At 46.5% G+C, this 19,221-nt stretch overlaps 6 protein-coding genes across 6 annotated transcripts; 3 read left to right on the top strand and 3 right to left on the bottom strand.

The window, feature by feature from the left end:
- Positions 1 to 400: 400 nt before the first annotated feature.
- F4813DRAFT_387144 (NAD(P)-binding protein) lies at positions 401 to 1,511 on the bottom strand (the record flags this gene model as incomplete). Its single annotated transcript, XM_049246525.1, has 2 exons — positions 401 to 530; positions 595 to 1,511. 2 exons carry the CDS (start codon positions 1,509 to 1,511, stop codon positions 401 to 403), a joined length of 1,047 nt encoding a protein of 348 aa, XP_049102246.1.
- A 673-nt stretch (positions 1,512 to 2,184) lies between these two features.
- Positions 2,185 to 4,064, top strand: F4813DRAFT_401215 (uncharacterized protein; the record flags this gene model as incomplete). The annotated part of the gene is made up of 4 exons (XM_049248375.1): positions 2,185 to 2,404; positions 2,472 to 2,786; positions 2,869 to 3,298; positions 3,350 to 4,064. The coding sequence occupies exons 1-4, from the start codon at positions 2,380 to 2,382 to the stop codon at positions 4,062 to 4,064; spliced, it is 1,485 nt and encodes a 494-aa protein (XP_049102245.1). The 5' UTR covers positions 2,185 to 2,379.
- Positions 4,065 to 4,315: 251 nt separating this feature from the next.
- F4813DRAFT_319216 (uncharacterized protein) lies at positions 4,316 to 7,429 on the bottom strand. Its single transcript, XM_049240970.1, has 2 exons — positions 6,611 to 7,429; positions 4,316 to 6,546 (listed from the first exon to the last, which is right to left on the bottom strand). Exons 1-2 carry the CDS (start codon positions 7,076 to 7,078, stop codon positions 4,567 to 4,569), a joined length of 2,448 nt encoding a protein of 815 aa, XP_049102244.1. The 5' UTR covers positions 7,079 to 7,429; the 3' UTR covers positions 4,316 to 4,566.
- Positions 7,430 to 10,832: 3,403 nt separating this feature from the next.
- On the top strand, positions 10,833 to 11,853 carry F4813DRAFT_387141 (NAD(P)-binding protein; the record flags this gene model as incomplete). Its single annotated transcript, XM_049246524.1, has 4 exons — positions 10,833 to 10,873; positions 10,927 to 11,170; positions 11,254 to 11,533; positions 11,594 to 11,853. 4 exons carry the CDS (start codon positions 10,833 to 10,835, stop codon positions 11,851 to 11,853), a joined length of 825 nt encoding a protein of 274 aa, XP_049102243.1.
- Positions 11,854 to 12,451: 598 nt separating this feature from the next.
- On the bottom strand, positions 12,452 to 14,758 carry F4813DRAFT_351547 (cell division control protein Cdc6). Its single transcript, XM_049242419.1, has 3 exons — positions 14,494 to 14,758; positions 14,255 to 14,437; positions 12,452 to 14,193 (listed from the first exon to the last, which is right to left on the bottom strand). Exons 1-3 carry the CDS (start codon positions 14,540 to 14,542, stop codon positions 12,584 to 12,586), a joined length of 1,842 nt encoding a protein of 613 aa, XP_049102242.1. The 5' UTR covers positions 14,543 to 14,758; the 3' UTR covers positions 12,452 to 12,583.
- Positions 14,759 to 15,280: 522 nt separating this feature from the next.
- On the top strand, positions 15,281 to 17,806 carry F4813DRAFT_379509 (molybdenum cofactor sulfurase; the record flags this gene model as incomplete). The annotated part of the gene is made up of 2 exons (XM_049245465.1): positions 15,281 to 15,356; positions 15,429 to 17,806. 2 exons carry the CDS (start codon positions 15,281 to 15,283, stop codon positions 17,804 to 17,806), a joined length of 2,454 nt encoding a protein of 817 aa, XP_049102241.1.
- Between the last annotated feature and the right edge of the window lie 1,415 nt (positions 17,807 to 19,221).

Below are 19,221 nucleotides of genomic sequence, written 5' to 3'. Positions count from 1 at the left end.
TTATTATTAAGTCTCTGTGATAAAAAAAACCGGAAACGCACGTGGATATGCCAACTGTTGTGTTGGATGTTTGCTTTCGAGAATAAGGGGAGAAATGTTTTGATATCAATGTAACTGTTCCCTATGTAGAACTATAATATATAAGAATATATCTTAGAGCTATCTCAGCACTACCTCTAGGCTGGGTACACATATAGGTCGAGATTATAGAGAAGCCATAGTAGTTCCATACCATGTAAACGCTTAAGGCTAGGTAGTTAGTAGGTAAAAAGTACACTGGTAGGTAGATATAGTATTATTACAACTGTGAATAAGATCCACATCTTACACATGATAAGTCTTTATGAGAAATCCAAACTGCCTTGTCCTTCTCTTCACCCCTAGAATCAAGCGTTTAACACTATGCTGTTGCACCCCCCATTGATTCTAGAATGCCCCTAACATTAGCGAACTCTAACTCTTTCATCGTCTCATCAAACAATTGGTCTGCGACATCCTTTCCTTCGGGGGTATACAGAAAGGAGTTGAATCTAGAGTATTACTAAGTTAGTGCCTAAGTAAATAAGAAAGGGGCTTATAATCATCAACACTTACGGTGAAACCTTCCAGCTCATGAGGAACGAACAGTGAGACTCCTTCCCTTTGACCAAAGCCGCATCCAAGTATGTCGAGGCACCGTCCTTGACTGTCCGCGCTGCTATGGCAGAAAATAGGGCCATCGCGTGCTTTAGGATAATAGTAACGTCCCGGCTAAGCTCGGTGCCCTTGACGAAACCCGGACAAACTAAGTTGACAATTACATCGTCCGCAGATACGTACTCGCTCAGCTTATAGGTAAACACCTGGCCTAAGACTTTGGACAAATTGTAGTTCTTGTCGGTATTCGGGGCGAAGAACTTTGGGTCATCTAGAGCGGCTATGATGGATTTGTGGCCGTCGGCTTTTGGTAGAGGTGCTGTGAGCGCCAAGGCCGCATTGACAATTGTAAGCCGGCCGGGGGTTCCGGGTAGAGACTTCCTTTTGAGGATAGGGAGCAGCAGGATGGCAAGGAATATCGTCGACAGGTAGTTCACCTGGAGAATTTGCTCGTGGCCGGTGCTAGGTTCCGTGGTATATTTTAACTTAAATACACCTGCGTTGAGAATGGCAATATCCAGTCGAGACAGCGTATTGTCGACGCGCTCAGCGAACTCCTGTATGGAACTGTACTTGCTCATATCCACGATCATGACCTCGATTTTTGCTTTTGGGTGCAATTTTCGAAGTTTGGAGGCGGCTGCGTCCCCCTTTGCTTGACTTCGGACAGCGATGATTAGATGAGATAGACGAAGAGCAAGCATTTGCTTAGAAGCTTCATATCCCAGGCCGGTGTTAGCTCCAGTAATGAGGGCGACTTTCCCTGTAAGATCGGTTGTGTTCGGCGGATGTTGGGGCTTGGTCCGAAACTGATTCTTCATGAAGACACTGCCGAATCCGACGTCTAATGGTGGTAGGTCTTTTGAAGTAGCCATTGCGTTTTCAGAATTATAATCTGAGTCGTGATTTTGGATCGATGCTGATATAACTGTACTATGTAATCTCATACCTTGGCTGGTAATTGTAGAATTCTGATTTATTAGCAAGTCTGAATGAATAGAAATATTATGGAAAGGTTGACATCTTATATATTATATAGAACGCCATTGTTCTGACTACGTTCGGTTCTCTTCCATCCAGGTAATGAGCTTAGTGAAGCTCTATCTTGACGATAATGAGTTGGCATCTAAGACGGAGACTTTTCAGAGACAAGCTTCCCGGCAACGCTATAAGATGTAGGGATGAGGATCCGCATCTTTGCATTACATTCATCCAATAGGATCCTGCTTCTATTACGAATCCAGCATCCGCCACGACGGCACATCGAGTCTATACCCAAATCGGCAAACAATCTCGAAGGCGCTTAACCAGATGAGGGTTAACGTTAACATCATAAGCACCGGTATACGACCATCGCTCGCCCGTGTATACATGACGAATCTCAGAAACCCTAGACTGTAAACTCATTTAGTTGGGCACGCTTTAAATATCCATCTATGCCAACGTTCTCATACGCCGACTGTTTTCCCATCTAGGATATCAATCTTGTCTATTTCACTCCGACGGTATACCCATCTAGGCATACAATCTAAAAGCTAGAATAGAATCCCTACAGAGAACTAATCCCGATTATGGCATACGGAAGCGAGTAGCAGCCTGCCTGCCCCTCATGATTTGTGTTGGAAACAACTAACACCAACTGTACCTATTGGCTATCTTTATACGAACGGGGTTAATCTTAGAGTCTACTATTCTTGACTGTCTATCTCCGTGTAGAGCTCTCATCAGTACTTGACCGGCGATATGGCGCCAGCCCCTAAGAGTTCAGGTAAGGAACACATAACCATCTATACCTATCCGAGGATCAAATCTCACACGTCTACTTAACTGGATAGGGAGTATACCCTTCATAGTATCTACAGACACCAAAAAGCCTGATCCCGAAATTCGGAAGTTCATCCGGAGCCATGTTATGATGGGTAAGAACCGCGGAAAGACTTTCCGTCCGAAATACAACAAAACGACAGAATCAAACATCCCGGAAGCGTTGCATAATTCTAGATCAAGACCAGGTGGGGAGGAGGGATATGATGATAACGCACCAATCGCATTAACCCCCGTTGTCGTCCCTAGAAGGGTCGGTGGCGATCTATCTTTCATCCGGTTCGCCGACACGATAGAGGACTCCAGCGTCGCCGTTATCTTAGAGTGTAAGTATACCTCATGGCTCCAAAACGCCCTTTACCTAGTCCTATTTATACTTAAACCATATTATTATATGTCTCTATTTAGTCTCCAGTATTGCGAAGAAACTACTATTCCCCTTAGAATCATGCATCTCTTTCGACGTGAGGGAAAAGTCAGGGTGGATGGAGGCCCTCAGTGTCGACGCCGCATATCTCCACGCCCTGGCTTTCTCAACACAAGCCTACTTTGACCTGATGTCAGGCCGTACGCCAAACAAGAGGCCTACCTCGGCGTATCCACACATGCTCAAGACACTGCGACTCCTACGCGAAAGGTTAGATCTTCCAGAGCATGATGTAGCAGTCAAATCATCATTTACTACGGCTGCGGTAGTGCTGTGTCTCGCTTTCCACGCCCACATCATGGGCGAGCACGAAACGGCCAGACACCATATGTTAGGGCTTCGCAAGATAGTCGACTTAAACGGGGGGCTAGAGGGGTTGAAAAACGAGAAGCTTGTCATTGAACTGCTAAGGTAAGATTCACATTATATCTCTCTACTTACCCCTTTTAACAGTGCATATAGGTGCGACATGGGAATGGCCTTACATAACGGCACCAAACTCGTATTCTTCTCCGATCTGGCACGGGAGCCATATTGGCCATACCCGGACTTCACGTCATACAGTATCACCGCCGATCCCGAAGACGAGCCGCTTCTCGCTACCCTCGACACAGAGCTGGCCACCGCGTGGCGCACGATGAAGCAGTTTTGCACTCTTGTCAACCACGCCGCCGCCGCCGGTCGAAAGCTGCCCAAAAGGAATCTCCTCGATACCATGGCCTCGGTCATGTACCGGCTACTACACATGCGTTTTGCGCGAGGCTCTCCCTCCGAGGTCATGCGCTTAGGCCTGCTAGCATTTTGCTCCAACGTGTTCCTGCAGTGGGCCAGCGTGCGGCTGCCGTATACGCATTTTCCAACCACGTATCAAGATAATCTTGTGAACCTAGAGCTCCCCGCTCCGGATAACGACTATAGTGGCACAAATAACCTCCCCGCTCCACGACTACTTCTCTGGCTGCTAACTGTTGGCGCCATTTCTGTGTTTGGCGTCGATGATGAGGCCTGGTTGAAGTACTGGCTGCGTGTCAATCTCGAGCTATGCGGCATAAACTCGTGGCCTGCTATGTGCACCGTGCTCGATTCGTTCATGTGGGTGGGGGTTGTGCAAGATGCGCCCGGAAAGGCCGTCTTCGATTCAACTATGTCTTCAAGCTTATGTCTGGAATTCGATTGATGACTGGCTTCGAGATTGCCGTGCTTTTCGTATTAACTCACTCAACTTAGCGTCGTGTTTTGGGGATTGCTTCATAAATCCTTCTTAGTCGAGCGGTCTCGGATCGTATATTTCAAACCATCTTTACCATGAAATATTCAGAGACCAATTCGAACTATAATGATAATATAGACGTTCTCATTTCATCAGTTGCTTTTAGCCTGCCACAACCCATATATGCAGACCTATAACCCAAACACCCGTGACACCCTTGCTAAGCAATGTAAAATGACTAAAGCAGTAGGTATACCGAACTGCTTTGATATAAGGCGTTCATCATGCCAAGTGTCAAATTTCCTTTATCATACAAATTTTAAATCTGAAGAGCTGACCGGGTATTTTCTCTTCCGTAGTTGATCGTATAGAACTCCTCCATTCCAACCCTTTCATCACAGACAAGGATATTCACACACAGTAATCTATTTCTGGGTAATCGACTTATCTTTTATTACGAGTAATTATATCATCGCTCATATCTCGGCAATTGTTCTGATCCCGCGGTTCGCCTTGAAGGTCCGGCGATGTCATGATAAGCATCTAAACTTCCATAGTCGTGGTCATCACGAATAACTGGAGCTGTGGGTTCCACACTCCCTGATGGACCGAGTGTTGGTGCAGATGGCCCCTCGCCCTCGTCCTCGTAGTCTTCTGGAACCTCTGGAGGAGCGCTAGCTTCTAGGAGAAGACGCCGACGCTCAAGCTCCTGTTTGTCATCCACATTAGATGAAGATGGAGGACCTGTCGGTGTTAGATCTGCCAGTATAGGCGCTGATGGTTCTCCGACACGCCCCTCCGGCTCCGGTAGTGAAGTGTGGCTACCTGAATTATGGTTACCATTAGTCGGATGAGTGGACTCGTCGATTGGCGCAGGTGCCTGCGATGGGCCAGCTTCTGATTCTCCAAGTTGCAGTGGTGGTTGGCTAGGTAACAGCCTCTGCTCTGCTTGACGAATGCGCTCTTTTTCTGACAGCTCTCTTTGCCTGGGTACATCTGGTGGTGGGACGTAGACTGGAACATGCGATTCCCGGCCTTGAAAGTCATAATAGGATGTTTGAGGGGACGCCCCTGGCGGAAAATAATTTTGGGGCGACGGTTCGAGTTGCCTGGACGCGAAGTCTCCGTTATAGTTATTTCTATTGTCATATTCATTTTGCCAGGTATAGTTCTGCTCATCATTCTCTCCGTGGATGTCTTCCGAAGGAGGCGGTCGAATTGTGAGCGACGGGCGCACCACAGATTTGCCTCGCGAGCGGGTGGAGTCCATAGTCCCTACCACAACCTCGAAGGACACGGATATAACGCCCTTTTCACGTCTTAAGTGATCGGTGTCGACTATCGTGCCATTCCAGTTGGCAAGCCGCTTCAGATCATACGACCCGACCGTTGAGGCAGGATTGCCACCCGGAACCCCTAAAGACCCAATCCTATTTGCTTGCTGCGAGCTTCCAGTGGACTGGCCCGCGAGTTTCCCGCCCAGATCGAGAACTACCTCAACGTGATATCTAAAACTAATTAAGCCCCCAGGAACGTTTTTAATGCTCGGGAATACATCTTCTGGTATTCTAATAGATGTCGTGATATTTGCTGTGAGCGTGACAGGATCGATTATAAGTGGTGCGACAGCTTGAGATAGGTCTTTTCGAAAAACGCTACAAGAACCAGCAGAGGACAACGATAGCCCCCCAAGTCCAGTCCTTGATCTCGGATAATAATCTTCGTGCTTTAGTCGCTTGGCATCTTCTTTAGAAAGCTCCGCCGTGAATAAGGAGAGCGGCGGTGAATAGTCTACGCGACCTTGGCGATACAACGTGACGATAATGCCATGCATACTCTTCATACGGCGGTTATGCTCAATCTTGATCTTAACAGGTAATATATCTCCGGGTAGACAGCCTCCTTTCAATAATTCAACGGTCGCGGTTATCTCTCTTTCGTCACTCCCCGACAACCTACTTGCAGCCACAGAATCGGCACTGGCATTGCCACCCCTGGCACTATTAGAGCCGCTGTTGTTGCTAACAGCACTATCGCCACTAATCTCACTTTGTAGATCATGCGGGATTAAGTCGCTCCGTAATGGGCTTCGTGGTAAATGGCTTCCGGGCGACCCGATTGACATTGTCACTTCTCCCAAACTAACGGAACTCCTGTTGGAATTTTCGTTTGCCCTCGTAGAGTCGAAATCCGACGCGGGTTCCTGCCCTTCTGTAGATACTGAGCCGCGATTTGCAGTTGATGCGACTGTCGGTACTGGCCTCTTTTTCTTTTTCGGTCGTCTCCGTAAAGTCTGCATACATACCCTCCGCTCTCGTGGAGGGGCGAGTACACCTATATCCACCTTTTCTATGAGGGCTACCTTCGTCTCGCAACTGGAAGTTGCAGCTATTGAAGTCGGCCGTGTTAACGTGGCCGTGACCATATAGGATATCGTTCCTCTCTCGAACTATGGCAGAGTGTATTAGCATTATTGGCTAGCAGCAAAAGCATCAAGGCAAAGCAGGTCGTACGTCAATACTACTTGGAAGCCCCTTGGCAGGAAATATGAGGTCGAATTCAAATTCAAATCTTGTAGGCTTGAGCCTCCCCTCACCACATAAAACCTGCTCATCCTGAAAGAGGGAGGCCAGCCCATTCCCACAATATCTAACACTTCGGCTCCTTTCGTGGGAAATTACAGCGGGATTGACGGGACTAAGCTGCGCGCCAGCGCCAGCATGTTTGTAAACGCGTACATATCCGTGCAGGGCGACAGTCAAATGTGTTATGCGAATAGGCTTGACGACAGAAAGGACAACGTGGCCCTTGACGTGATCGCCGGCAGAGTACTGGCGATGAGGCTCTTGTAGGCGAATATGGAAATCGGCGAGATTACGTGTCCGGGAACGAAGAGGCGATGTCAGACGGGAGAACAAGGAGGGCCTAGATGGCGGGTCTTCGACCGGCAAGTTCTGACCTTTGCTGGCGTCGGAACCCATCTATTCAACTAAACTCAATTGACAACGCCGTGCGTGTCTTGCATGACACCACACGGATACCGTCGTCAACTACCCGATAGTTCGTTCCGAGGCCGAGGTAAGAAACGAAAGTCGCTCGGGTAGCAGACGGAATCAGATTTCGCGCGTTGCACGATCAGGAGGTCGTAGTAGTCACGGTCGAGGACTCGGACAGGGGGACACGGCCAAGGCGACGGCAGTGATGTCGAGGACCCCTAGAGGAGCCCTATGGCTAGAACGCCGAATGGACACGCGAAAAGTGAAAAAAAAGTTCGAGATGCGCTTAGATGGGATTGGCTTTCGGGAGAAAGTTCACCAAGATCTTGGGTGTTGCATGTGCCAAGCTGTGGGAGAGGCTTGGTAAGAAAAGGGACTTGGGTTTGGGAACGGCTGCCAAGAGATGACGGGACCTCCAGCTTTTATTATTATTATTAGGTTACGTAGGCACTAGGTTAGGTACCTATGCTGTAGGTAGGCTGGTAGGGTAGGTACTAAGAGGTAATGTAGGTCTAGGTAGCGTCGGAGGGGTGTTATAGCGTATTATAGAGTTTTGTAGGTAGGTATGTTGCACAAGCATTAAGTACCTACGTAAGACGTAAGTTGGAAGCTTGCTTACCCCGGGTCTAATAATGGACGGTTGCTTGCTTTTGCTGCTGGATGGCTGGATGGCTCGCTCTAGACTGCACTAAAATTGGCTTGAGGTTTTAAGTTTTTTTTTTCTCTGGATATGTACATCCATATGTAAAGTAAAGCCCGACCCCGGAAGAAATCCCGTTTCGCCAGAAAAAAAAAAAAAAAAAAGCTTCCAACTAAGTAAACAGGTGCTTAAGCGGAATTGATAGACATGTAAGCTTGTAAGACCTCGAAATTCAATTACACTGGTGTAGCGCATCGGCAAGAGTTTCTTTTATCGCAAGCTAACGGATGGTTGCAGATAGTTATTTGTTTTAATAGGTCGAGAATATTGAAATGGTTAATTATAGGTTTTATAAGCAGAACTAGTGTATGGGTATAAGCCACCATCTTCGTAATCAGCCACTTATCAAAGTCCATATGGATTCAAATGGATTCAAACTCAACATCTAACGTTGGGACCGTTTGGCCTAGCGCGTAGTGTTTCCCACATATATGCGCCGTATCCGGAATGGACCCTTATTTTTCTAATAAAAACCCAAGTTGGTTTAGAATTGGGTACCTAACATAGGATGAGCGTCAAGAGTCGGGCTATGAGATATTTCTCTCATTAATATCTTACTATGTAGACAATGACGGCAATAGTAATATGTCACAGTTCATAACGCATTGCGATGCGCGATGCGCGAGCTAGTTAACCGAGGGGTCACAAACTTAGTAGCGTCAAGGTGAGTCCATTTCCCCCTCCGTTAGCCACCTATCGGGATTGTGAAGGGCATTTGTACAAAGGTCTCACAATACACACCATCCAGCTCATGAGACTTGCAGGTGCTTCGGTTGTACATATGGAGGGTAGAAGCTAAGCTGCCACGCCACGTAAGGATCCGGAGGCGCAGCGTTTTGCGGTCTTTGGCCTGCTCGGTCGGCAAGGTTATCCTTATTCCCACGGCAGTTGATCGGAGTTTGGAGTTTTTCAATTAGGTATGGTTCAGCCAAATATGTCCCAAACAATAAACCTCCTTTAAACAGCCATCGTATCCGTTTTCACGCGTCACCGTAAACAAGTCAAATAAGTTCAGGCATTAATAGTACTCCACTCTAATGTTCAAAACATGATCAGAAGTTAAGCCATATGTACTTCAAGTCCCAATTCCACGATTGAAGTTTCTATGTTTAAGAGTACATAGGTACCTATGCAGACAATCGCATGCTTTTGGGGATTTAGCTTTGCATGGCTTTTAGCTTTTATGTCACGGTTTTACATACATAGTACATGTACATGTAGCTTCGAAAAGCACAGTCAAACCGAACCAAAGAGGTCAGACAAGCTTTTGTCCATGTAGGGTTTAGCTCATCGGCACCTGGCCGAAAATAGTCTGTGCACTACTAGGGGCAGCTAGGGGAATGCTTGTTCGTGTGGGGAAGTCACATGATCTTTAGGTCCGAACCAAGACTTATAGTTCTACTCCTTAGATTATCAGTATTTTTTTAATGCATCCAAAGCCTTTAAATCGTAACCATAACATATATTAGCTCGTATCAACATATTGTTTAAAATATATGTGAACCGGAGAAATCTTCCAATTCCTTGCTTGTGAATACGCCCCTAATAGATAGCACGTGCCAGGTCAGTTCTTCAGTCGGCCCTGATTGCTCTTCTGCTTCTTGGGTCGCTTAATGCTGCGCACTGATTATGTAAATTCTACCTACTACACAGTGTATGTGTTTTCTCTTCATCAATACGAGATCTTAGTTGACCGATCAAAAACGAGAAACTAGGAGGGAAAAATCCATCCGTCGCATCTAGGGCCAGCAGTATAGTTAGGTACCAGAGGCTTCATGGACATTATAGGTACCTACATAACACGTAACTACCTAACCAGAACAAAAGTCTGTTGACCCTACATACTTGCTATCTACCAATGTTTCTTAATAGATGTAGTTAATTAACATGTAAATGTTTCAAAAAGAATTTTTACTATAACATCTAAACCTACTAACCAAAAGCAGCTTTATAATGTTTTCGTGGTCTTATCAGCTTTGTAGCCCCTTCTACTTCGAACACGAAATAGAAACATAGCCTCAAATCTTCCTGCACTTGCGGTTTTCCTAAGAGAAAACCTTTTGAACCATTTGACTTCAACACAACTATTATTTAGAGGTGAAATTCGGTATGGATTCCGCCGGTCTTAAAAGACCTACCTTAGGTAGTTTTCTACACCGGTGCTTACGTCATTAACTTACCACCCTATTCTATCGAATGGTGGGGACCCCGCATCGGGATCGTGATCGTACATAGATGCATTCAATCATCATGTGTGTGACTCTCAGGTGTATTATAATGGCTACCCACGTGCTTCGCGTAGCATCGGCCACGAAAGACGTAAATTTGTCGACGATGCGAAACGGTTTAATTGGTCTCCAATTTCTGAACCCAAGCTATCGCGTTGACCGAGGGCGCGCCGGCGCGGGGAACAATACGAAGACAAGTTCCTGTTTACCCTGTCTCTCGAGGTAGAATGTTATAGTCAGTATTCTGTATGGAAGTCTAGACTTCGAACAGCCTATGTCTTAGGTACGGAATGAAGTCTCTTATTGAATACTTGAGTCTAGCCCCTGCTCCAATTCCTTGTTGCCATCTAGAATATATTTGGTTTACTTATAGCCTAGCTTTACTCAGTAGTCGGTAACTATCTCGGTACTTAATCGCATTATGCAATTCAGAAATTCAGTGTTACGTACGCAAATCGATAACTTGCCTACGCAGATCCCGAGGTATAGAGGAGTGGGCAGGTATGATCTTTATCCTCCAAACCCGATACGATAAACTACAGCCATCCGAGGATTCATTCGTCATAATGATTGGCTACCTAGGTGGCACCCCGCGAGGTCCGGCTGCAGATGAACCAGCAATGGTTATCCGTTCTCCAACGCCGAGATTTCATAGGTGACGTATAAACGTCTATATAACAGCTGCTATGGTATGACATTCCTATATTTAAAAAAAATTATCTAAAAGCCAGATAACATTGTCTCTGTTCTCATATTCAATTCGCTGCCGTCTCTTGAACCATAGCCTACACGGTTTGAAGTCTATAGCAACATGGACATTACCGGCAATGCATTTGTTACTGGAGGAGGCGAGTATAACATCATAGTCTATACCTAATCATCAATGGCTTACAACCTTTAGGAAGCGGAATCGGGAAGGCCTCCTGTCTAGCTTTGGCAAAAGAAGGGGCTGTGGGCCTCCTTGTGGCAGACATTAACCTTAAGGCTGCCGAAGAAACCGTTGCAGAAGCTATTGCTGTTGCTACCAATCCTGGTTTCCGTGTTGAAGCAATATACCTTGACGTTACGAGCGAAGAATCGGTTAAACAAGCCGTTGCTAAGATGATTGAGTCATTTGGACGTATTGACTACTGTATACACAGCGCGGGAGTAAGTTTGAACATCGGGATATCTTTCCCAAATACCAATCATTGGTAAATACCAGGAATACGCGTCTGATGCTGACCTTTAAGATCGGATTGCGGTCATATCTACCAGTTGACGAAGCTAGCTTCGACGAGATGAAGAGATCCCTCGCTGTCCATGTCCACGGGACCTTTCTTGTAACAAGTCAAATCTCAGCGGCCATGAAGTCGCAAGAACTAGTGACAGTCGACTCTGCTCGTCCAGAGCGAGGCGCAACTCGTGGTTCGATTGTCGTCTTAGGCTCATCAGCTTCCATATTCACAATACCTCACTTTGTGCCGTATACTGCGTCGAAGCATGCTGTGCTGGCAATTGCTAAGACGGCTGGTTAGTGTCACGACAGAATTACCCCCTCTTTTTGCTCTGTTATCTAACCCGTTTTTACAGCTATGGAAAGCGGTGCTCATAATATCCGGGTGAACTGTATCTGTCCTAATTGGACTGATACGCCTATGCTACGGCAGACATTAGGGTCATCCGAGGAAATGACTGTCGAAACGCTCTTGTCTACTGTACCGATTAAACGACTTTGCACGGTTTATGACATTGCCGATGCTGCACTTTTCTTGTGTAGTCCGAGGTCAGGTTACATAACAGGAGTTGCTTTCCCTGTCGACGGTGGTATGGCGCTCACCATGAAGACTTGATTATTACTGGATCGGTTTAGGTATTTTAGGTACTTATTAGGGTCAAAGCAAAACATGTATCATAATGAAAGATGCATGGAATGGAGCACGTGTAAGGCACTTACAAGGTAGTACCTAAACCAAGTAGGCTGATCTTCCCCCTCCTGCATGTCGTTTTCCTATCCCACCTCGATTTACTTGAGAGCAAATGATATCTATCGTGCAGGTTGGAGGCAAGAGTACGGAGAAGATTGTGGGGTACTCTCCCATAACTTAAGAGGGCCTTGACCGATGATAGGACCCAAAAAATAACTACGACTCTTGCCTACTTTACGATTGATGAGACAGCATGCCCTTTTTTATGTTAGTTCGTAGAGCTCTTAGTACAATTCCGTATACCTCTTAGGAGAGGTATAGCCGTATTACGCAGTTACTAGCTCGATATTTTAATCCTAGATGGTAACAATAGCCAGGGAAGAAACTGGGTTAGCATGTAACGATTGGATAAAGCGGGGGAAAATAAAAAGGGACAGATGGTAAAAGGGGCTCGATAGCAAGTACTTGGGAAATGGGGAATGAAGCTCAGGAATAATTATACGAAGGCAACCGATATAGCGAAATCCTTAATATTTATACATTACTATCTAACGTATCCTCATCTGAGGATGATCCCCGGGTATGCGATATAACGCTCTCGTGAATGCCCGTAATGCAACGCCGTGTTTATGCAAGATCGTACCCCTTTAAAAATCTAATCTAATGCCTCGCCGCTGAGAATGCTCTTTAGGATATCAACGCCGAGTCCCTCCACGGCTTGTTCCAATTCCTTCTCCCCAACGCAGCTTGCAACCTTCTTTTCGTCCGCTAATCCGATGCCGGACCCAAATCCACCCTTCTTTCCCCTTTTGCTTGGTGTATGTAGCATGGCAAGGGAACCTGTCTTCCCATCCACGGCGGAGACCAAAGATAATGTCTCGAGACTGCCGACGACCTCTCGGAATTCTGAGCTAGACAACGGATGCAGGAGAGATTCTCGGGTACATAGTATACTATATGTCTCGTATAATCGCTTGATGCTTGGTGCGATGCTTTGTGACTTAGACGGCGTAGTTGGGACTGACGACGTTCGGGATGCCCTATTTCGCTTTTCTAGCGCCATGAGTGAGCATAATGCCGCCTTCTGTTGCAAGTTCAAGGTCTTCAATCGCTGGTTTGTTCCATTGCTGAATGCGGCTGCCGTAACCTTGTTTAGATGTGCTATGCTTACGCGAGGTGCTGTTTCTATTGTCAAGCCTCTCAATGATTCTGCTAGCATTGCTGATGGACCTTTCTCCGACGATCGTTTAGGCGACGAGGAGAGATTCGTGTTCTCTCCGAGAGGTTTCTTCGATGGTGTAGCGAGAAGGATCTTTTCTTTAATCTCTGCCTCGTGTTTCTGCTTTGTCTCAGCTTCCACAAGGTCAAGAGCTCTTCGACAGATCTCAAAGGCTTTTCGCAGGTCGCCTGTCTGACTTGACACTTTGCGGGAGCAGAGTTCAATGGCGGCTGGGTGAATAAATGGTAGCGGACTACCCTCAGGCACAAGACTCTTGAGACGAGTAGTGATTATCGACTTGATCTGTGCTGCCGAATATGGCAGAAATGGGAGGAGTTCGGGCTTCAGGTTTCGAGATTTCAAGCGTGGAAGAAATCGATCTGTTAGGTCCAGCGCATTCGCAATGCCGATCAACACAAGACGTGACGACTTTTGCATGGACCATTCGAATAGTCGGTACAAACTTTCCAAGTCCAATGTGAGAATATGATCGATTTCATCTAGAACAACCAAATAGACATTGGCTGTTTTCTTTCGCGGTATGAAGAGCTTCTCAACCGTGGTAGCGGCGTCGCCTTCGATGATATCCGTCTCATCGCAAATTTGGTCTATGAGAGTTCCATAAAGATCCTTGGATGATTTTATGCTCATGCAATTGATGTAGGCCTTCTTCACGGTTTTTGTTTCAACCAGCTCTTGCGTGACCTCGTTTATCATAGCACTTTTCCCTGTTCCTGGTGGTCCACTGACATATATGCATCCACTGGGGTTGGGTTTCGAGCATCGTTGTAGGAATTCTTTTAGCTGTGAACGTTCATCGTCACGTCCAATCAATTGACCGGGATCGGCGCTTCGCGAGAAAAGTTGGCGTGCGTGATGGTATACAGTCTGAAGGGCGGCGGGCGTGAGTGGTGTTTGTGGGAAAAGGCGTTTCGAGATTCTTCCGGTCGGCGTAACCCGATGACGGGGAGTAACGGGGACTTTAGAAAGGGCATCTCGGAAACGAGGCGTGCTGGGTGTACGCGGCGTAAGTGGTGCGCATTCACCTGCGAGCTCAATCAGATAAAGCCCCTTTGTTAATTACAACATTATGTGAAATGTTCTTACCCTCTCCATTCTCCTCTACATTACGGATACGTTTGGAAGGTGACTTGTCTGTAACCTTCAAGACGCCAATTTTACTGTCGAGATTCTCGTCGGTAGTAATTTCTTCGGGGTCTACATTCTCGTCATTGGGTGAGGAAGTGCGTGTCTGGCGTCGTGTTCGTTTTGTAGGTGCATCCACAATTTCTAGGCTCGGTGTCAGTTGCTTCAATTGGGGATTAGTCGAATGATATTGTTCTTACCAATTTCTTTTGTACTCCTAGTCCTCTTTCCGAGAGCTGATCGCGCCATTTTGATTGTGGTAGATACCTGTTTTGCTCAATGCACCTGAAGCACGAAATGTAAAGTGCGAAGTGCAAAGGATGAAGTTGCCTATGTGGAGAACTTGGTTTGCAGGAGAGACGGAAAGAAGAAAACTAGCTCTAAGATGAAATTGGCAAGGGAGACGACGCGGGTCTGCAGAACGCGAGAAAGTCGCGTAAAGTGATTTTAACGCGCAGGCCGTACTTCCCCTGTTTCCTCAAAAGGTCCTAGCTTTCAACCCCTGGCTAATGGCTTGGCACAGCGCGAACATGACGCGCCAATTCTCCCCACTCTTCCAGTTTTATCAACCCCAATAATAACCCCACTAATAACCCCACTCTAGCGCTAGTGAAGCTTGGACCACTCAAGCTACTGGAATAAGGCGAACTCCGCCAGCTGCCGATGGCTTATCAATTATGGATGTCCATATCCGTTCATGCCCGCACTCCGAATGTTAGCATCCGAGGTACTCCCAATCATCTTTCACCGTCGGTGTTAGGTATCTACAACACTAGTCGGGCCATTGCCACATCGCCAAAGTTGGGATCCCACTCTTGAGTCGAACCATGATGAACTATGAATCGTACCCGATTATATTTAGCATTCTTCCCTACCTTCTCTCCTAGGTGCCGCTATAGATACCTAAAGGTGTATAAGGTGTACGTGCATGTAATTGGTGGGTAGGACGGCTTCGATGTCTGCATTCTTCTTTATTACACCACCGATATGACGGACGATGGTAGTACGGCATATAATGGCTGCATCGAGGGGCTTCGACAAAATGAGTTCCCCATGTTGCGAGGCAAGCTGACCTTTTTCATTCCTCCTCTTAACCAACTCTTAAGTCCAATCTAGTTGATTAACAAGTTTATAGATGAAATCTATCTTGACCATGCCGGGACTACGTTGTATGCGAAGTCTCTCGTGGACAAATTCGCCGCGGATATGACGTCGAATCTCTTCGGCAATCCTCATTCCGCTTCTTTGTCCTCCCAGACTTCGACCTCTCGGATTGAAGATGTTCGACTCCGGGTCTTGCAATTCTTCAATGCTGATCCCTCCGAATTCGACCTTATCTTTGTTGCTAACGCAACTGCAGGCATTAAGCTAGTCACTGATGCTTTTCGGGGCCACGAGCTCGGGTTTGACTACTTGTATCATCAAGCATGCCACACCAGTTTAGTCGGTGTTCGAGAAGAAGCTTCGCATAGTATTTGTCTGGATGACACTGCTGTAAACGATTGGATTAGTGGGACTAATCCGACTGCTGAATTTGGGCATCGTGTCGGGCCAGTCCTTTTTGCGTATCCAGCCCAATCCAATATGGATGGCAGAAGACTTCCTCTGGATTGGTCCGATAAAATACGCAAAACCCAATCTGATTCAAATTGCCCAATTTTCGCCTTGCTAGACGCCGCAGCATTTGCCTCAACGTCTCCTCTGGACTTAAGTAACTCGGAAACGGCTCCCGACTTTACTGTGCTGAGCTTTTACAAGATCTTTGGATTTCCGGACCTGGGTGGGCTTATTGTGAGACGCCAAGCGGCGTCGATTTTTTCGTCACGTAAATACTTCGGAGGTGGCACGGTCGATATGGTGGTCTGTCTTAAAGAACAATGGCATGCTCCCAAATCGGAAGCCTTACATGAGTCGATAGAAGATGGGACGCTGCCAGTGCATAGCATCGTCGCGTTAGCCTCGGCTCTTGATGTTCATCACCAATTATTCAACACCATGGAAGATGTCGCGGGCCATACATCGTTCTTATGTCGAAGACTATATCGTGGTTTAGATGTTCTTAGACATGGTAATGACCAACCAGTCTGTGTTCTGTACTCACAACCCCCTCTCGTGTCGAATAACGGTCCGGTCATAGCTTTCAACTTACAAAATCACCTGGGGGGTTGGGTTAGTTTGGCTGAATTTGAGAAGCTCGCGGTGTTGAAACGATTTCATATCCGCACAGGAGGGCTCTGCAACCCGGGTGGAATCGCATCTTCCCTTAACCTTGAACCATGGGAAATGAAGAAAAACTTCTCTTCTGGCTTTAGATGCGGAACTGAGAATGACATCATTGGTGGAAAGCCAACAGGAGTTATTAGAGTAAGCCTGGGAGCCATGAGCACCATTTCAGATGTCGATAAGTTCGTTGAGTTCATTGCTGAGTTCTATCGAATTGAAAACATCCCTGAACTTGTGCCCTCGATTCCAATCTCAGCCCCCCAAAGCCCACCTGATCTATATGTGAAGAGCATCACTGTTTTCCCGATCAAGAGCTGTGGCGGATTCCGTGTTCCTACCGGGGTAATGTGGGAAGTAAGAGAGGAGGGACTAGCATGGGATCGAGAATGGTGCTTGGTTCATCGAGGTACCGGCCAAGCATTAAGCCAGAAGCGACATCCACGCATGGCCCTCATACGACCGGTGATTGGATTTGCCAAGGGTCATTTGCGAGTGTCATATTTGGGTCCTTCAAAGACTAGCGAACCCGAACTATATATCCCTCTATCTGCAAATCCATCTCTATTTCAAACTAGTGCTGCTTCCAAGCCAATGGCCTCCAGGGTTTGTGGCGAAGAAATTTCGGCGCAGATCTACACATCAAACATCGTGAATGACTACTTTTCAAAAATTCTCGATGTGCCGTGTATGCTAGCTCGATTCCCGCCAGGCGGCTTGGGGAAAAGTGTGCGGCATGCTAAGGCTCACCTCCAGAAACACCAAAAGGTCAATAAGAAGATGCAGTACAAGATACCCTGTCAGTTTCCAGGCATGGATACGCCACCAGATTCAGACTCCGAATCCGAGCGGCAGCGGATTCTACTATCGAATGAAAGCCCAATCCTCGCAATAAATTTATCCAGCGTAGAAACGTTAAATCATCAGATAGTCGGACAAGGTGGGAGACCTATCTCCCCAGAAGTATTTCGAGCAAACATCACCATCGCCTCTTCAGCTTCCGGATCACAGTCGCTTGCCTATTCAGAAGATCACTGGTCGAGATTAAGAGTTGGACAACAGGACTTCAAGATGCTGGGTTCTTGTCGGAGATGCCATATGATATGCATAGACCAGGATACAGCTGAAAAGAGCGAGGAGCCCTTCGTGACCTTGGCTAAGACGAGAAGGTTTGATGGCAAGGTATTCTTTGGGACGCATATGTGCCACATGCCTTCACCAAGAACCGACACCAAGGAGGCCCAATTTCCTACCATTGCGGTGGGAGATAAAGTACTCGTGGACCCAGTCTAATATATTTTAGCCTGGTTAGATGTTAACTGTATTAGGCCTACGAGATGCATACGTGCCTCTATACCATGTCTTTATACCATGTCAAATACGAAGGAGAGAATTGCCTTCAGAGTTGAATATATAAAATTCAAAGATGCTATCGCATACCTGCCTAGATACCGACAGCTGTTCCAGAGGTATTGTTCATAACGCTAGAAGTGACCCTGTAATTCGCATAGCTCATACTTGCGCGGTATTAGAAAGTTTCCATCATTTATAGCAGCAACATTGCTCCCAACTTAATAAGACATGAAGCTGCTAGTGAAAGTAGTAGGATAACGAGCTTATTCTTCTTCGTCTACTTTGTCGACATGACCATCCTCTACCATCTGGGCGAGCGCATCTACGTAACCGCCGCTTGTAAAGCATATATTAGCAGTCCATGTCACTTCTCGACATGCCAGTGGTGTTGAGATGTTCGTAAGTTCACGAAGCGTGTACCGGAGGTTTCGTGTATGGCTCACGTCACTTCGGTCCTCGAGAAACTGGACCCCTTTAATAATACAATGTAGGTGATGTGGAGCAAGCCCACGAATATCTCTTAATATTTCCAGCGCAGTGCTGATATCTACCCCAGGATTTACCAAACTGGCGATACGGCCGCTGGACAGATCGACTTCGGTAGAGAACTGCTTGGGCAAGAGACTAGGTTAGCAAGTTGCATAGCAATAGACTTGGTCATTTCTAACAGCAACCCCTGACAAGAGATCATTGGTGGGCGTTCCCTGCCAAGAGGCGTACCATGAATTCTCAACGAGCAGAAATAAGCTAGGCACGGGATCCCAAAACCTTTTGATAGCCCCTTAACGAATCTAACTGTGCAATTATTTTTACTTGGGTATGGCGCCTAATAGGGACCCTGGATCTAGATTGAATTTTGGTGAGAAGACGCAACCCAACTTCTGATTGGTAGTTGTCTTGCTGGCCTTGCTGGCCTTGGAGAGAATGGTGGATGCTGTGTTCCGGGTTGCAGTGGAATTCGTTTCTGTTTAAGAGTTCGATGCAGATACATAGCGCTTCGTTTTATATCCATGAACGTTAATAGAAGTGAACATTTTATTCACAAGCCTCTGAAAATATTCCTTCTTAGATTCTTTTCACAACTAGGTACTTAAAGTATCCAATGCTTTTCTGTATCATGTTAGGCAGGTAGTAACTATGATCCATTCATAACTGCCCCTTTCGTATATGCCTAACTACCAAATGTATAGCCCTGATGCCTGATTAATGTATACTTTTAGGTAATTTAGGAAGTGAATCACAACAATGCTGTGGTTACTCCGACCATCCAAAGTAAATCCTAGTCAGGAACCCCATGATGTAAAGTTAAAGCACAGTGCCATTCCGTGCTCATCGATGACTTCATTCTAGTAAAC

The sequence above is a fragment of the Daldinia decipiens genome (assembly GCF_022478715.1).
Source record: "Daldinia decipiens strain CBS 113046 unplaced genomic scaffold F4813scaffold_7, whole genome shotgun sequence".
NCBI classification, from domain to species: domain Eukaryota; kingdom Fungi; phylum Ascomycota; class Sordariomycetes; order Xylariales; family Hypoxylaceae; genus Daldinia; species Daldinia decipiens.
This window is presented reverse-complemented; position numbering and strand designations above follow the sequence as displayed.

Coding starts and splice junctions, on each gene's coding strand:
- F4813DRAFT_319216 (XM_049240970.1), bottom strand. CDS start 7,078: ATGGGTTCCGACGCCAGCAAAGGTCAGAACTTGCCGGTCGAAGACCCG. Junction 6,547..6,610: donor GGCTTCCAAGTAGTATTGAC/GTACGACCTGCT, acceptor ACTCTGCCATAG/TTCGAGAGAGGAACGATATC.
- F4813DRAFT_351547 (XM_049242419.1), bottom strand. CDS start 14,542: ATGGCGCGATCAGCTCTCGGAAAGAGGACTAGGAGTACAAAAGAAATT. Junction 14,438..14,493: donor TAGGAGTACAAAAGAAATTG/GTAAGAACAATA, acceptor CACCGAGCCTAG/AAATTGTGGATGCACCTACA. Junction 14,194..14,254: donor TGTAGAGGAGAATGGAGAGG/GTAAGAACATTT, acceptor TTGAGCTCGCAG/GTGAATGCGCACCACTTACG.